This window comes from Anabas testudineus, chromosome 19 (assembly GCF_900324465.2).
Source record: "Anabas testudineus chromosome 19, fAnaTes1.2, whole genome shotgun sequence".
In the NCBI taxonomy this organism is placed as follows: Eukaryota; Metazoa; Chordata; class Actinopteri; order Anabantiformes; family Anabantidae; genus Anabas; species Anabas testudineus.
In genome coordinates, this window is record NC_046628.1 from 17,124,075 (window position 1) to 17,141,515 (window position 17,441).

A 17,441-nucleotide genomic window follows, 5' to 3' on the forward strand; every position below is an offset into this window, starting at 1 on the left:
TACAAACTGTTTGAGTTCTTAGGACCTTATTAGGGTTCAGCAGGAGACATTATCACATGTTTAACAACATAAAGCATCTTCCAAAATCCACCGTGCTGTTTTATCCCATGAAGGACAGTCACACATTGTGAAAGTGTGCAGCTGATGTACAGTAGTTTAAACTTTTTTAGGTATAGGATCCCACGCCTTCCTCCATCACCAAAACACACACACGTTGTCAGTTATTGTCAATATGTGCATTGTGCAGGGAAGCAATAAAAGTGTGTAATGATGCTACCTGACAGCCCATTAAACCGCAGAGAGATGAGGATGCAATTAGTCTGTCATCCACACTGGAGTTAGTGCCGACAAACCAGATGGAAGGAGCGAACGAAGAGGAGGTTTATTTTTGGAGGGTGAGGACTCTTTTCAGGATGAGCGGGTGATTTCTTTGCTGACGTTTGACATGATAGCAAATGATTGAGAGATGATGATTATTGTGTGCGATCAGCTGTGTCATCATGTGCCTCTTGGCCCCAGATTGATTCGGCTGCCGGGTTTAGGGGATGAGCTGAAGATGAACTTTCCGTCAGAGAAAGTAGCTTCGCCCTCTTCAGTCACTTCATCTTATTTATATCTTATTGACGATAAATGAAGCTCCAGATTTACTACATCTGCTTAGAGTTCAGAGGCAGATTCACTCAGTGTGTGAACGAGCGCTTAAAGGCAGAAAGACACAAACAACAGTCTTTATATAGAACGACTAAATCGGGGGGGGGCTTGTGTATAATCATAGATAATTCAATAGCATCACATTACCATTAATCATGATTAATAGGATGTAAAGAATAACTAGAAGGATTAAGTTCAACTTGTTATTTCTCCATGAACTTCCTGCCTCACATCCCACATCATGCAGGTCCTGGTGCGGCTCTCTAGACCCACTGCTGTTTGCCTGTCAGCCTGTCAGGTCAGAGTTGATGAAGACATCTTCTACCTGCCTCAGCGACCTCTTCCTCAGCTGGATAAAAGCAGGCAGCACTGTGAGAATCATGTTCTTTGATTTCTCGGTCCTGCTGAGAGAGAGACGCTGCAGGAGAAGCACTTAGTCCTCCCTCCACCATCTCCTGGATTACTGACTACCTGTCAGGACACCACAGCTTTTGCTCTTTGGGGATGAGTGGGTGGTCAGCATCACAGAAGGACCACAGGGGGGGCATCCTCTCATCTCTCCTCTTCATTCAGTACACCTTTGACTTTCAGTATAATTCATCTGCAGAGGTTCTCAGTCAGCTGTGTCGAAGTGGAGAGGCAGCAGAGTCCGAAGGCCCAGTGACCAAATGTCAGTAAAAGAGAAGAAGAAGTCGTCATTTTCAACGAGCAAATCAAAATTAAGAAATCAGCAAAATGATCGAATGTTCATCTGTGTAAGAGGCAGTAGTAGCCATCAAGGTTAGGGTTAGTGATAGTTGGATGACAGCATGTGAAGATTGTCAAACCCTCTCTCTCTTTCTGTCTGCTTGCACATTTGCCAGTCGAAGATCTAACTGATGCTCTTCATTACTGGAGCCTGGTTCAAGTGGATGAGATGAACAAAAACAGACCTCAACCACTAATTAGGCTGCTTCTGGGAGTAACACGGTGTAACTGTTGAACTGAGATTAGCCGACGTGAAAATGATCGGAAATAAGTGGGAATGTTTTCACTTCCTCTGTGTCTGTCTCTGCTCCACTGTAAAAGTCCTGCAGTTACAGCTTTATGCCATTAGGAGGTGTGATGTTCCACCAATGGACACCAGTGACTCGGTCTGTGAGCTGGTGTGTGTGTGTGTGTGTGTGTGTGTGTGTGTGTGTATTACACAATCTAATATGGTCTGAATTCAGGGTAAAAACATGGATCTCAGCCTTGTGGTGATTTTCAAACTAATATGATAAAATAAAATCATTTATTTGACAGAACATATAATAAATACAGTTATAATTTGTATGAGTTGTACAACTAAACAAAATAATTATTGATATTAATAATTAATTTCTAACATCAAACTAATCACAGCACTGTTGTTTTGAGATGAGATTTGATTAGCATATTGATAAAGATGGTGAGGTATTAATTGGCTTTAATTATGATGTTTTTATATCAATGACTGTTGACGTAGATCAGGTTGATAAAATGTTTTGAGATGAACAGTAAATAATCCTGCAGCAGCAGGTGAGCGACAGTGAAGTGACGTGCAGGTGTTGGAGTCCTCTCCCGACCACCAGCTCTGTTCTTCGTGGTTTGTAGAGTCACTTCGTGTCTTGTTGCTCTTCGCTTTTTGTTGCTGGTTCTGTTCATATGTGACTTTTAGCTTCCTGCTCTGCAGTGTTTTCATGTTTGTAGCTTTTCCAAATTTACAGCTTCCTGCATCAACACCGATTCTGTTTTCTCTTTCATTTTTGTTCCTTTAGATTTAGTTTTATTAATTTTCTCCTGCAGTATTTGTTTGTTCTTCATTAGTTGTTTGTTAATATTTTTCCTCCTTGTGTTTCTAGTTTTTCCCTTTTACCTTTACCTACTTTCTATCAGTCTTCCTTTGTGCTTTCTTGTCCTCTGTAACATATAATCACAGTTTATTCTGTGTGATCAAATATCATAACGTCACGTTTTGTCTATTTGTAGTCAAATGTTTGTTTTCACTTTCTTTTCTCAGCTCTGTTGACGCTTGTTTGTGTCAGTGTGTACCTTCCTTCCCCTGAATATCAGAGCATTGAGAGCCACCACAAGCCTGAGTCACTTCTATTTCTACTTTTTGACAGAATCTTTTAACTTCATTTGTTCTTCTTATTTCTTCTTAATTATTCCTCTACAAGCAAAATTACAATTCCCTCCTAATGTTGCTTCATTTCATTTGATGACACTGGTGCAGAAGAGAAGACAACATCACGTGAAAATAAAAAACAAGTTTATTTATTCAATTGTATAGTGAATATTGTGTTAATACGATGTATTATTAAAATAAATGAAGTTTCCAGTGATGTCCTTCAACTAATCAGTGTATTTCCATTTTTTCCTCACTCATCAGATACCTGTACATTTACATTTGACACTTCTCGGCCTCCGTAGCAGCGCTCTAAACACTGTACATGCTGAATCCAGAGGAGCTGTCCGCTGCAGCGTGGTGCTGAAGCTGTCGGGGACCCATCAGCAGCACCTGGGTCATCTCAGCACTTTAGCCGAACTAGACTTGGCCAAACAATTAAAAGACATTTCTGAGTTTCATTCGTTCGCAAGAAATATCCTTTAATTGTAAGGTCAAGTGTAGTAAACTTCAGCTTCCGTCTTCCCGCTGAGAGAAAACAGTCCTGTGGCTCCCACAGTCCGCGGGGTGGTCACCTGGAATGACATCACGGGAAAGGTCAGTGACGTCACATGCGCATGCAGATCATGCGAATCTGTGTATCATCAGCTACAAACACGAACACGACATCGTTAACGCTCGTTAGTGCGGGGGCTGCAGCAGAGGCTGCGTTTCACTGTGTTTAAAAAGCCTTGAAGGCAGCAGCGTCAGTGTGAGACTCGCTGCTGCTGCTGCTGCTGCTGACTTGGTGAAAACTCCCCTGGCTGCATCCTGTCGTGAACACAGCCCTCTCCTCCTCCTCCTCCTCCTCTCCTGTACCGGGACACCAGCGAATCGGAGCCTCCTCGAGTGTCCTTTCCCGCCGAGCTGAGGAGTTTATCTCCCCCTTTACTTGCAACTACTCCCCAAACTCCCCCATGCACCCTCTCCCCGTCCCCCAACCATCACGTCTCCCTGTCCCGCCGCACCTCTTTTGGTTTTTGATTTTACACACTTAGCTCAGTCTCCGTTTTGGGGAAATCATCCATGCGGCGCCGGGAAGATTTTACGCACACGGTGACACCGGAGCGGCAGCGCGCCTCGTCTCCTGATGCTTGAGCGCAACGTTAGAAGTGAACATGTGGGAGGCTTAAGGGTTCCGAGCGGAGAAACATCACACTCATCAGAGTGCAACCTGCTCGGATTCCGGGTATCTCCTGTCCCTGCGCCGCGCATCGTCCAACCTCTCCGAACTGTAGAGAAATCCCGCTTCACGCTGCTGTCACACTGAAACCCACATGATTCCTGCATCTGTACCTCAACGTATCTACACACGAATCTGCACTTGATGAAATGAAGCAGAGGATGTTATGTTATAGAACCACCTCGTGTTCCTTTGCTGCGAGAAAAATGAAGCACTTTTGAATTTACGCACGGACGCTGAACTCACAGGAACGAGTGTGATTCCATCATCTGCAAGACGCGAAGTCCAACGTATGCAACAGTTTCACTGCAACACGGCGATGCAGTGGTGAAGGATCCTCTTGTTTCTGATTCACTTCAGTCAGTGGGGAGCGCGCGCTCAACCCGTGAAACGTGAAGTCGGGCTGTCGCGGGTTCATTAGCGGCACCGGCGACCTTCCCAACTCTCCGAGTCATTCCGCAAAACCTACCGGCCAAGCGGGTGTTCGTCCGGGCGCCTCTCCGTCTCATTCTTCCCGTCTCCTCCGCGGTGCGCACCGGCTCCCATCCATCCCATCATCCTTCCATCTCTCTCCTTCTCCACCCCTCGACTCTCTTTTCTCCGGTCGGGCTACCAGCGCCGTAGATAGAAGCTCTGCAATCACGTGGGTTGGGAGAGAAGAGTCAGAAGAAGGGAGAGAGAGGGAGGGAGGGAGAGAGAGAGAGAGCGTCCCTCCTCCTCCTCCTCCTCCTCCTCCGCAGTTTGCAGTGTGTTATGTCTCAGACTCGGAGGTAGAGAGTCAGAGCTGCTCGTCCGGCGGATCCCAACCTCTGAAACAAACCCCCGGTGTTTTCTCTCATCCTCTCCCTCTTCCCTCTTCGCTTAACCGGGTTGGTTTTTCTCCGGAGTCCTGGAAGCTTATATTTTCTTCTTTTTCTGCCTCTGTTCTCCCTCTCGACTCCGGCGAACAGTTTGGTCTTTGGGATTTGGGTTTTTCTTACTACTGGTGGTGATTTCACTCACTGTTTCCCGTTGCTGTTGCCGCTTTTACGCACCGACGCTTATTTTGGATTTGCTCATCAGTGGAGAAAAGGCACAAAATCAGCGAGGTGGATCCGTGGATGCGCCTTTTTGGCTCAAACTGGAGATGGAAATGCTGATATTGTTATTTCATTCCCTGTGGATATTGCAATGCAACACAGTGAGCGGCGACTCCATCATTCACATTGGTAAGGCACCAACCGATTATTCCTTTTTTGGTTTTGCTGTGCGGGGCTTTGGCTGTAGGTAGAGGCGGGCTGCTGGCTGCATGCAGAAATGGCTCAAAATACAGTGGGAGCAGAAAAGCAGGTTGCTGATAGGTTTGTCAAATATGCACAAATTAGTGGTGTCCAAGTTGAGTGAGGGCAGAATTTCTGTGCGTGCACTGATTTTCAAACATCGTTTCCTCTCGGAGAAGAAGAACTCGACCTCAGACATGATCATCATTTCGATCCGTGTCTGGATAACGTGCTGGAAGGAAGGAGGCTGTTGCATCCAGGCTTGGACGCACACAGCGCAGCCTGGTAGAAGTGCCCGCAAAGTGTTGCGCCGCGCCATCCATCCATTCCTCCATCCATTCCTCCATCCATTCCTCCATCCATTCCTCCATCCATTCATCTATCGCTCATGTTGAGGCACATTCACATTCACATGCAAAAGAAAATGAGACTGGATGGAGAAACTGGTCCGACGTGGGTGTTTGGAGGTTTTGCTTTATCCATCTATCCATCCTGCCCCCCCCCCTTCTCTTCCTCCTCCTCCTCCTCCTCCTCCATCCCTCTCTCCTTCGCCTCCCCTCATCTATAAGCCTGAACTTTGAATTGGACGTGAGTGAAATGTTAATCAACTGTGCCAGGGGAAGTGATGACAAAGGGGACAAACGCCGACTGTTTAGACTCCAGTTGAGTCGAGGAGGCCAGAGCCGCTTTCTGCTCGCGTCTCCTGTTTCATCATTTGATGACAGTTTCATTTCCCGTGATTTAAGTCAAGTCACTTTTCAGTAAAAGCAGGAGTTGAGGGAAGATACTCACAGCCAGGGAGGATCGGAGGGCAGAACTGATCAGTGAGACTCCCCTGACTGATCTTCACATGTAAACAGCCCATTCTGCTCTAAGAGAGGTTCCGCTTCGCCCCGGGATGATTGGATGCGGCAGTCGGCCACCTCAGTCGGGAGGAGAGTCATCTAGTTTCCAAATGAAGGAAGTAGAAATAGAAATCAAGCAAGGTTTTGACATTTCAGATCTGTGCTGCAGCTCAGACCATCAGACCCGGCCAGTGGCAGCACTGCGGTGGCCTGTATGGTTCAGCCAGGAGAGGGGAAGAGAGAGGAGGGGGAAGCGGATAGGGTGGGTGGAGGGAGAAAAGAGGGAGGAGGGGGGAGAGAGCCATTCAGCTAAAAAGAATACACTTCCTACTTCAAATGACTGCTGTGACAGACTGCTTCTAAAACTGTGAAGCACCATTATGGAAGGATGTCAGGCCACATTTGATGCAACATCAGATCATTTGAACACTTAAGAATGACAAAGTAGCTTCACATGAGATGAGTGGGAGGTCTTCTGTTTCCCCTTTATGGAAGCTGTCTAATTGTACAGTTACATTCACTGGTACAGATGACATTCACTGGAAGTAACACCTGCTGCCCACTGAGGAATCACTGCACTTAGCCAATGTCACCTAATTCTGCAGCCTCAGGGTGACTTGTACAGTATGAATGGATCCATTCATCCAAAAAGTGGCACGAGTGGATGAACAGATGGACGGATGCTTTACTGTCCCTCAGGAGAAAGTCTGCATTCGGTCCACACATGGAAACAGCAGAGAACATTGATACAGGATTACTATGAACACAGAACAGTAAATACGACAACAAGGAGGGTGATGCCAAGTGGTGAGAAGACACGAGCATCAAACCAAAGTGGCAAAACTGACTCACTGGAGCAGTTTGAGAGCAGAGAACACAAGAACAAAGGGAAAATCAGCACTGATATGAACACATCGTTCACATTTATGAACAAAGTATAGATCTCACACACCTTTAAACCTTTTTATTAAACTCAGGCGTCTAAAAAGCAGACACAGTATAAACAATGTGGTTTTTCTCCTGGTGCACATTTTAGTATTTCTGCATTATTCTCCATAATGTCTGTGCTTCACACATGTTTTTGGCCTGGAAACAGGATTTGCATTAGAGGTTGGAAAATATTCTCAATCTGAGGAGAAGATGAAAATAAATTCTTGTGCATGTGAATCTAATTTGCAACACCTGGCTCTTGTTGCATGTCAGTGTTCCAATCAGGCAGAGGATCCCTGCAGGTTCTCACAGCACAAATCACAGCTTGTGGCTTGGAGATGTGCGAATTCACTCCTGTGTTGCAGCAGCAGGAAGCCTCATACCTTCAGCTGTGGGATGATGAAGTGCTTCCAGATCCAGCTGCCTGTCTCGTCTCTGAATAATCTAGCTGAGATGTTCAGCTATTGTTTGAACTGTGTTTGAGTGTCTCCAGACTGGAATTCCTGATTGTCTGTAGAAGAGATGATTAAACATTGGTACAAAATGGTTTGGAAATGTGCAAGCAGTGGTCAGACATTCGTATTCCTGTAAGAAGCATATTGTTATAACTTTCCATAGAACCTTTGTCGTGCATTAATCCATCATGTTACAAAGCCTCCTTATGGCAGAACACTCCAAAGCTTGTCGTGCTTCGAAGAATCCTTCAGACCTCAAGAAAAGCTTCAAACCTGCAGTAACAGTGGATTCATTATTCTACACCACAGGCTTCACCTCTTCAACTGATTCCTTGTAGATAGAAGTGCAGTTTTTGTGTGAGATGTGGTGAGATCAGAGATCTGTTGGTTGAAACGACAGCTCGTCTGACCAAACATCAACTGTCACGACTTCAGTCAACAGAGTTTGCCGTTCTCGCTCCACGTGGAGCCGTGTGAAGTTGAACAAGTGAACTTGAAACAGGTTGGGTGGGTCTGTTTTTGAAGGAGTCAGCTGACTCTCTGACTCTGTGGCTCTCCCCTGTCCTGTTCTAGTTGCTACTTGCACAGTACAGCCAAACTCAGATTGAACTGAACGGTCGAGTTGCATTGTGGGTAACATACAGAAAAAATACTGACTCCTGTTAAAAACCTTCTATCGCTCTTCTTCCCTGATTCCACTTTAATGACAAAGTGCATGTTAGAAAATGAGCTGCGGGGTTAATTACACCTCGTAGGCTCTTTACACTAATTGTCACAGTTTAATAAAAATCATTATTGGAACCTGCTCCATTGGCTTTTTATCGGATGACAAGCTACTTGATAACTTGATACGTTCATAATGTCAAATATCAGCTTCCCACCATGCATGAAAACTGTAAAAACAAACAATAATAATCAAGACAGGAATATGTAGGAAAATAGATTGTGATCCAAGCTGAGCCTCTGTTGTTTCCCTGAACCGACTGACAGTCTGACTCTGACTGACTTGGCAGCGCCACACAACATCCAGATCAGATGTGACAGTGTTCCAACCCCGGCCCCCAAACCCCTGCCCGAGCATGTGTCTCGTCCAGCCATGTGGCTTTATCATTGGTGACATATCCCGGTTTGTTTGTCCCTTCCCCTCTTCTGTTCCCTGTAGAGGATCAGTGGCAGGCGGTGGGTGTTGCTGGGTGGGTGGGTTTGATCTGTAAAAGAGCTGATACAGACAAAAACATGCAGGCTGGACCTTCAGTTGACCTGCTTCAGCCTCTGACCCACTTGCTGCGCTCCCGCGTGTTAGTGGTTCAGAATCCTGCACTGTCAGTGTTCAGGAGTCTGTAGTTCTGCTCCGATCACTACAGCAGCTGGTTTCTTTAATTAGTCCTGCCTCCCCTGTTCTTGGGTTGAATGTGCACAAATCAGTAGAAACAGCTGCTGCGGTGTTTGGTTGGGACTGGAACGAAGGAGCATCACGTTGTCTGATTGAAGGCCAGGAGCAGGAGCAACAAACAGGAGGAAACAGGCCTGAATCAATTTCAGCCTTTAATTAAATATCAGATATCAAGCTGTCAGTGAGGTCCACTCCTGATATGATGGATGCTCGCGTCCCACACAATAAGTCCTTTCATAAAAAAGGAAGGTAAAATCGTTATGAAAAGCAGGTTGTCAGAGCTCATCAGGCGCTCCTGAAAAACTGATGGATCTGTTTACAACCATGCTGAGATGGTATCACATTGTTGTTTGGAGAAAACATGACAGAAACCTGTGTTTGATAGATCTGCATAAATCAACTCAATAAAACTGACACATGCAGCAATAACAGGAAGAAAAAACAAGGACAATAATGTTGTGTTGTGTGTGTATGGATCTCCACTGGATGACGGGCTTCCTTTGCTCTGCTGCAAACCTAAGGTGTTACTTTAAGCACACTTGCTTTCCTGTTTCAACTTGTCAGTGACCCCCTGCACAAACTCGTGGTGAGCAAGAACTCGACTGACCCGCACAGATCTCAACTTCATCCAACACCTTTGGAATGAACAGAAAAACTTTGTCCTGTATGACTGAAAATTGAAATAAGGGTGTTTTATTACCGTTTCCACTGTCTGGTTTTATTTTTGAGAGTTGGGCCTGAGATGTGTTGATTTTACTTGAATCACATCTAAAGTTATTTCGATTTGGTCTCAGTAGAGAGAAGTTGCTGCAGAATAAAAGGAAATCTAGCATGAGGTTTGTTTTTGAGGCTTCTTCAGTATCATATTAGAATATTAGTGAGTTTCACCGACTCCTAAATACCTGAAATGCAGTCGAGCTAAGATTCAGTCTCCTGCTGCTGCTTCTGACGGGCAGCTGAGAGTAGATCTTGGCAGACAACTGAAGTTCCCACCTCACATAACATCCACGTCACTTCACCACGACAGACTCGTTATCTTTTCAGATACCACTAGTCAGGTGATCGTGTGGGAGCTAACAGTGCTCTAGGAACAGTCCTTTAACGAGTACAATGAGTGTAAGCACCCTAAGCACCATGAGGCTGAAATCCCATAGAAGCTGGCTTTCAGGGTTTTTCCAGCTCACTGTCTCTGCAAGGCGATGACAGGGCTCAGGATCACCAGCAGGACAAAGAAGAAAGAAGTCACAGAGGCTGCTGACACAGCTGAAAATGAAGGCGGACTCGACTCGACAGACGTCCTGAGGACTCGTTAACCCTGCTTGAGTCACTTAGATGAGAAGGTCTCATGTTGAAACAACCAAAAACCTCAATAGCTTCAGGAAAATCACTGATGAAGAGACGTGTCCTGTATAATAACAATACTGAATCTGTCAGATCTCAGCGGATCTAAAAACACTGGTTCCATCCTGCAGAGGCTCTCGGGCAGACTTACCTCACAGCTCCTTCTGTTCCCCGTGGCCTTTTTTCTGGTCTGAAGGTGCTTTAAACACCCCTCAGGCCAAGCGGATAACAAGTCACTTTTCATAAGTATCCCGAGGGGGAGAGATTACCCCATCTCACGAGCCAGGCAGTTGACGGGGGATGATTTAGGGGCCTGTGTAGTGGCTAGCAGAAGGAGAGCCCTGCTTATCCGTCGCCTGGTTTTGGAGAGGCGAGCTCGAACTGCAGGAATCCAATCTGTTGAGGCTGGCAAAGCAAATGAACAGCTGCGGCCTTTCCTTGCCCTGCCGCTAAATAAGATAAACTAACCCAGTTAGAGAACAACGCAAAAGGCTTCCCGCACTGTCTCAGCGAAGGCTTAGCCAGACCATTTACCTCCTCCACCTGCACACACACACACACACACACACACACAGACAGCGGACAGAGAGCAGCAGAGCAAAGTCATCTTTCTAACATAATGCAGCAGCCTCATGCATTCGACTGAATAAACATGGCATGCAGCAGAGTTTCTGACCCCACGAGGGCATCGAAATACTCTGCTGGAACATTAGTGTTCCTTCAAATTCACTGTGACAAACATGAAGAGAGGCGACTGTGTGGGCAGACAGACAGGAACAGGCTCAGAGAGGAACCTGGCTAGACTAACAACAGGTTGTGCTGATTCTGGAGCTCTTTCAATTTATTCACAGCAAAAATGACAATTGTGACTGATTCTTCTCTGAGTGGAGCCTCTGAAAACAGGAGATCATCAAGAGATGTTAACATTCAGTTTACAGATTAGATCAATCAGATCAATCTCAGTTTATTTACACCACGTTTGGTTGGTTGTTCATTTATCTCATAGGTCCTCAGAGACACGTACATGACGGATTAGGAAATCAAAAATAACCAGAGAGCTTCATACACATATGATTTATTATTTAAATAACGTCTTGACCACAGCAAGATCAGGGGAGAGAGTTCCACAGGGATGAGGTGGAAATGTGGCTTCGTAAAAAATCAGCTCCACTAGGGAGAGAAGGAGGAGGAGGAGGAGAAGGAGAAGGCAAGGGGGAGGAGGAGGAGGAGAAGAGAAGGAGGAGAAGAAGGAAGAGAGGGAAGAAGAGAAGAGAAGGAGAAGGAGAGGAGGAGGAGGGACGAGGAAGGCTCTATTGGTAAACAGAGTTCCCCTGCTCCTTGTCAGTGAGAGACAGGTTGTGTGCTTGATCCCTGTGAGTTGGGAATGATTTGTCTAAACATTTACTTTGAAAACAAGGAGTTTTCCCTTACTCCTTTCCTGAAGACATTGCCTCTTTGTCCCTGTGAGTTTGGCTTGTTTAGTTACTAACATTACTTGTGAACGATACCTAAGATTGTTTTGAGCTTGTTTTTTGTTTTACTTTACTTCTTTTTTTCATACATTTACAGGCCACAGAAACATGTAGAATATATTACAACTTGTGCTAAAATGCTTTGACTCTAATTAAATCATATCAGTTCAAATTGTCTTTTAAAAAGGGGAAAAATATAAAAACATAATTTTTAACCAAACCAAAGCTGCTTTTCACTCCTCAGTTCTGATGTTTGGTTGTTTCCTCCCAATGAAACCGATGTGAGCTGCCATCATACGTCTACATGCACAGACTCTGATTGGGTAACTGTTGGCACAAATGTGTTAATGAATTTTACAAGTTGCAAACTTATGCCAACATTTGTCTGCAGGCTCGCCAGACAGAGATTTTTAATTACAAGCATGGCCTGATTACTGGTGGGAGATACTGAAGCTACTGTATGTGCAAGGTTTAACACACAGATACAGAACATTAGCAGGTCACACAGTGTACTTGTAATTGTGTTGTCTGACATTTTGTGCTTCTGGCTCAATTTAAAGTTTGCAGCTTCTCTGGAAGCTGGATTTACGTCTATGTTAGATGCTGCTGGATACTAATGTTTAACAGTCTAACAAATGTGCAGCACTTGTGTGCTGGACACACAAGTGCTGCACATTTGCAATGTTCTCTCCAGAGTAGAATAAGTCTTATATCAAACTGTGGTTATGCAGGATGTGCCAGTGGCCGGTGGTGTAGGTAATCTCAGCAGAAGCACATTTCATTTGCATTAGGCTGGTGTCTGATGGCTATTGGCTGTCTGACAGAAGGAAGAGGAGCTCAGGATCTCACATCTTGTGTGAAAGCTTGTGGGTTTGTCAGTAAAAAGGCTGAGAGCGGAGTTCAGCTTCAGGCGGATTCTGCAGCTCTCAATCTGTCTGCTGCTCCGCACAGCTGATGACGTCTGACAGTGTGGAACCATATTTTGTGCTCATATGGAAGGAATACATAAACAGTGAATGAAGCTGCAGCAGAGTTCTGTGGTTTCCTCTCCCACATTCTTCCTTTTCCTTGCAGCAGGTCACAGAGGTGAAACATTACTTATTTGGATGTTTAATTATGATAATAGCTCTGCTGTACTCGCCACTGGCCTGCTGCTTTGTTTGGACTCAGGGGACATGTCGTCCAAAATCCGCATTGTTATAAATCTTGTTGTTGTTGTTGTACTTTCTCAACATTTTAAAGCTCCCCATTATTCATTTCACCCTTTAAATCGCTTCTGGCTCAGGAGCTGAATAATTCAGTGTGGTTAAACCGAGTGTACATGAACGTTTATTCTTCACAAGCCTGACCCTCATTCTCAGTTTTACCTGTTAAATGGAGGCTTTCCTCCTCAAATACAAACATCAACTCTGTGATGGATCAACATGTAGTTAGTTCCCACTTCTGGTGCTAACATCTTCACTTCAGTCCAACAAAATGACCACTGACCACTTCTTTAGTCAAATCTTTAGGAGTTCTGATTGATCTGGATCATGGATTATTGAGACCGTTACATCAAGCTAAGTGTCAGCATGGGAGTCCACACAGGGAGTCTGGACGGTTGATTGGTTGTTTTTTTAAATCCAAATTACAATTCTCCCTAAACTCAACTCTAAAGTGCTTTCAAGTAAGAAAACAGTTTTGTCTTTGTAATGGTGACGTGTGGGTTTTATGATGATGATGCTGTCATGTTGATAAGGCCAACAGATCGGGAAATATATGACCAACACATATTATTGATTAATGTGGAGGAATTGTTTGAACTGTTGGTCTGTGTCTTCAGATTCAGATTTAGTTCATGAAGAAGAATCTTTTATTTTATCACTTTAAGATTTTCAAGAATTTATTTAAATGGGTTGATTAATTTGAGGTTAGCATCAAAGACTTAGACAGTTAGAGACTGTGACAAATTACTATGATACACACACTCAATACTTCAACCAGTCAACAATATGTTTTACTCACATTAAGAACAGGAACAACGATTTGTCATTTGCTTTTTCAGTTACTGCTTTAGGAACTGAACAGTTCGTGTGGGGCTGGTTGGGAATAGAGGCTGCTGATCCCCTTTTACTCCTCTGTAGATTTGCCCCTACTTTGAAATTGTAAGAACATTATGGTCAAAACGAAGAATCCACTGTTCATATGAGACACAATAAAAGATATTTGAAGTCTTCTAATCACAGCCAGTGAGAATGAATATACTAGAACTACTTAGTGCAGCTGTAATAAGTGTGGTTCAAAGCTGGTCAGGGAGCTTTGTTTTACCTCTTCAATGTCTAGAAATAATAATGACACAGAATTCATGCTCAGAGGTGAAATGTTAATTAGATGAAATAGTACATCAATTTCTACACATGCCTAAAACTAACTTTAAAAGCAGCTATTATATTCTACATAATTAGCAAGAAAAATCTCATTAGACACTAATCTGAATCAATTACCTAGCAATACTGAAAACAGGTTATAGTACAGTACAGCAAGTATAGCTGCAAATACTAGAGACTACAAAAGTGGAAAAATGACACACAAACTAAGTGAAGAGCACAGAGAGTTTGTCACAGTATGATATCTTAGATATTCCAGAGTTCACTGTCCAGAGTTTTCAGTCATTAGTATTCCTGTCCTGGCTGTACATTTTGTGGGCCAGCACCTCTCCTTGGGAAGGAGACGTTTTCAGTGTCAGTATAAAGTTAAATGTAAATGACAAAGAATAACGTGTGCTCTTGCATGTAATACTACTCTGATGGTCTGCTACTACTGTCTTATTTCCCTTGTGGTTTAACCTACCAGTGATTTGCCACACAGAAAGCTTGGAAGATAAACGACACCTCTGGTTTTACCACTGATGAAGCTCTTAATAGGAATTGATTTTTTTTTTTTTTTTTTTTTTGCGTGAGGGTGATGAAAGGAAGAAGAGCAGTAGGTATAATTACATTGACTGTGTGCCGAAATTGGCCATTTCTGTCATTTAAACGCCACCAGAGTGATCCGTTTTTGTGATTTAAGCCAGATTTCTATTTAAAAATTGCTCTCAGAAATACTTTCAGAGTGAAACCTCCGTATGTCAGAATGGAATAAAACAGCACTTATAAACAGCATTGTTGATTTTTCCCCAACACTTTGTGTAGCCTGTAGTAAAGATGACTGACAGCCTCTTCATTTGGGTCTCCTTTCCACATGGCTAAGTAAGGCTGAGTGTCTTTCCAACAGCACAGCAAATGTGTCTGCCTGTCAAAACTGTAAATTATCTATAATGACATTCAGATTCTCTTTGAAATCCTCACTCCCGTGTCAGCGAATCACATCCGTGGAGTCGGAAATCTGAAATCACAGCAGCGAACCTGCCGACTTGTCGCTGTCCTTGGTGCTGAAAGGGAGGCAGCTGCATACAGCAGTTACAGGAGCTTTGTCTCTGTCCGTGGTGCTGAAAGAAACAACGTCTAATTAATTTTAGGCTATGAAAATATACTAATGTGTTTCTGTTGGACTTTCTTTTCTGAATTAATCCTTTCAACATGGCCTGGATTATGGAGTATTTAAGATTGATTTGTCTAATTTTATTGTGCTGATAAATAAGACAAACTGAAAGCAGAAATGTGCCCAAACACTTACAACCACTAAAGACAGGATGAGTCAGACAGAGATTGTAGCAGTTTCTGAAGCTGGAGCTAATTATATCTACCCTTTTACAACACAGCAATCCACACAGTTCAGACACAAATAGAAGCTAGTACTGTATACTGTGCAGATTTATTAATGTAGTACAGCAACATTTGTGGAAACTACCACTAATGCACTCATGAGGTATGGGGTTTTAGTTAATATTGTAAAATGTGATACTCTGGAATATGATGCATCAATCCAAGTACACAAAGTAGTCAAAATGAGTGACATTTAAATTCTCCTTGCACATATATTGTACATTACAAACACCTAGGATCTGCTGGGGAGAAGGAAAAGAAGAAAAAGAAGAAGTGCTGATTATAGTTTGTGTATGAAATGTGTTTCAACACAGTAAACTTCTTTTCCACCAGTAATCCTTCTTTGCTGTTTTGACTTGCCTGTGAAACATTTCAGCAGTTTTCAGTTTAACTGCAGGTTTAAAACAAACAACATCAAAATGAATTTGTTGGAAATGATTGTAGTAAAATCCTGTTCCAAATCCCTGGCCATTCTGGAGAAAATATTATTTAATTTGGTTTAATTTGGCTATTTTGTACAAATAAAGTCATATTTCCAGTTGGCAGCAAATGCGTATAATAAAATCAGACAATATAGTGTAGTCACCCAGAGAGAGTCACATCCTGCATAAAGCTTTTCTGAAATTAATAGGTCCAGCAAGAAGCCAGCGTTTATGGTCACAGATCACAGAGGTCAGTAAATCCCCAAATAAAACAACTGCTTTCTCTGATTTTCCACCCAGCTGGAGTTTCGGGACTCAAATCCCTGCACAGCTACTGCAGGTTGATCACCTGCCAGAGAACGGAGGAGGCCTGATAAACTTACCCGCTACTGTACATTGTTTCTGCATCTGTGGCAAACAAAATGCATTTGGCTGCTGCACGGTGTGAAGTTCCCACCCTGTATGTGGTGTAGGAATGTTTGCAAATACACCAGAAAGGCCACAGACTCCGAATCACACGTTTGTTTTTCAATTTAAGGAGGATTTCCCAGTTTCTGTGGCATTTATTAGCTATTCAGCTCAGTGGGAAATTCAATAATCTGACCTTAACTATGTCAGCATATGTGTGCAGTGAGAGGATATGTTTCTCATGAAGTGCAATTTACAGTAGACGCTAAAATGTCAAGTAATACATCTTGGCATTAGTTTCTGTGTACAGAAACCGTGGCTGTCCACCTCTGTATGTGTTCATGTGCACACAGCATTGTTCTTCTCTGACAGCCAAACAAAGTGCTGTTACAAACTCACTCACTGACATGAGTATTTTGAGAACTTGATGCCTTTATTTCCACAGTTAGTGATTCATTACAGGGAGCAGAGGCTTGTTTGTTTTCACTTGACGGCACAGGAAGAGGTTCTTTTCAGAAAGGAGAGAGACAGTTAAGGACAAATACTACAGCAAAACGATAAAAATAAAATTGATCTCTGGGGAAAATTTACTTTGTGCTAAAAATAAAGCCACATCCACATTCATTATCTAGGCCTGTCATGAACTACTCATGACGATGGTTTAGCTAATGCTGATGTGAGTTTTCTACTTCTTGAATGAGTCTGTCAACAAAAGGACAAAACCTTTTCTCATGTTTCCAAATTTCTGCTTTCACTTCAACAAAATGGAGGTTAAGATATCTGAGAAAACAAATGCAGCAGCCTGTGAGCATCAAAGATGACATTTGATATGTATTGAAATCTCAGACAGGGACATCAGAAAACCTGCACTACTACTGTCTAGTGTGAAAACATGTATTTTTTATTTTGCCTGAACTGATCCTTTAATTTCTGTGTGAGGCAGACTGCAGGACTGAGACTCTGATCCCAAGTTTAAAGCTGCACTCATGAGTCCACAGTCCTCCCTCCTCAGCAGCCATTATTAATTAAACTGGCTGAAGTTTGAGGCTCTGTGAGGAGAAATAAAAACCTCACTTCAATGCCTTCACCATGTCTCTGACAGGTGCCACATGGTTCATTCTGAACTGAAAACACCTGACTGACTGCAATTTCAAAAGGGGATGATTGACTGA

At 43.4% G+C, this 17,441-nt stretch overlaps 1 protein-coding gene across 1 annotated transcript in view; it reads left to right on the plus strand.

The window, feature by feature from the left end:
* Nucleotides 1-4,836: 4,836 nt before the first annotated feature.
* grid1b (glutamate receptor, ionotropic, delta 1b) overlaps nucleotides 4,837-17,441 on the plus strand; it is a 364,356-nt gene continuing 351,751 nt past the window's right edge. Inside the window, exon 1 of the mRNA XM_026350750.1 lies at nucleotides 4,837-5,209. Within this exon, the coding sequence (XP_026206535.1) occupies nucleotides 5,128-5,209 (82 nt within the window). The 5' untranslated portion in view covers nucleotides 4,837-5,127. The remainder of the gene's footprint in view (nucleotides 5,210-17,441) is intronic.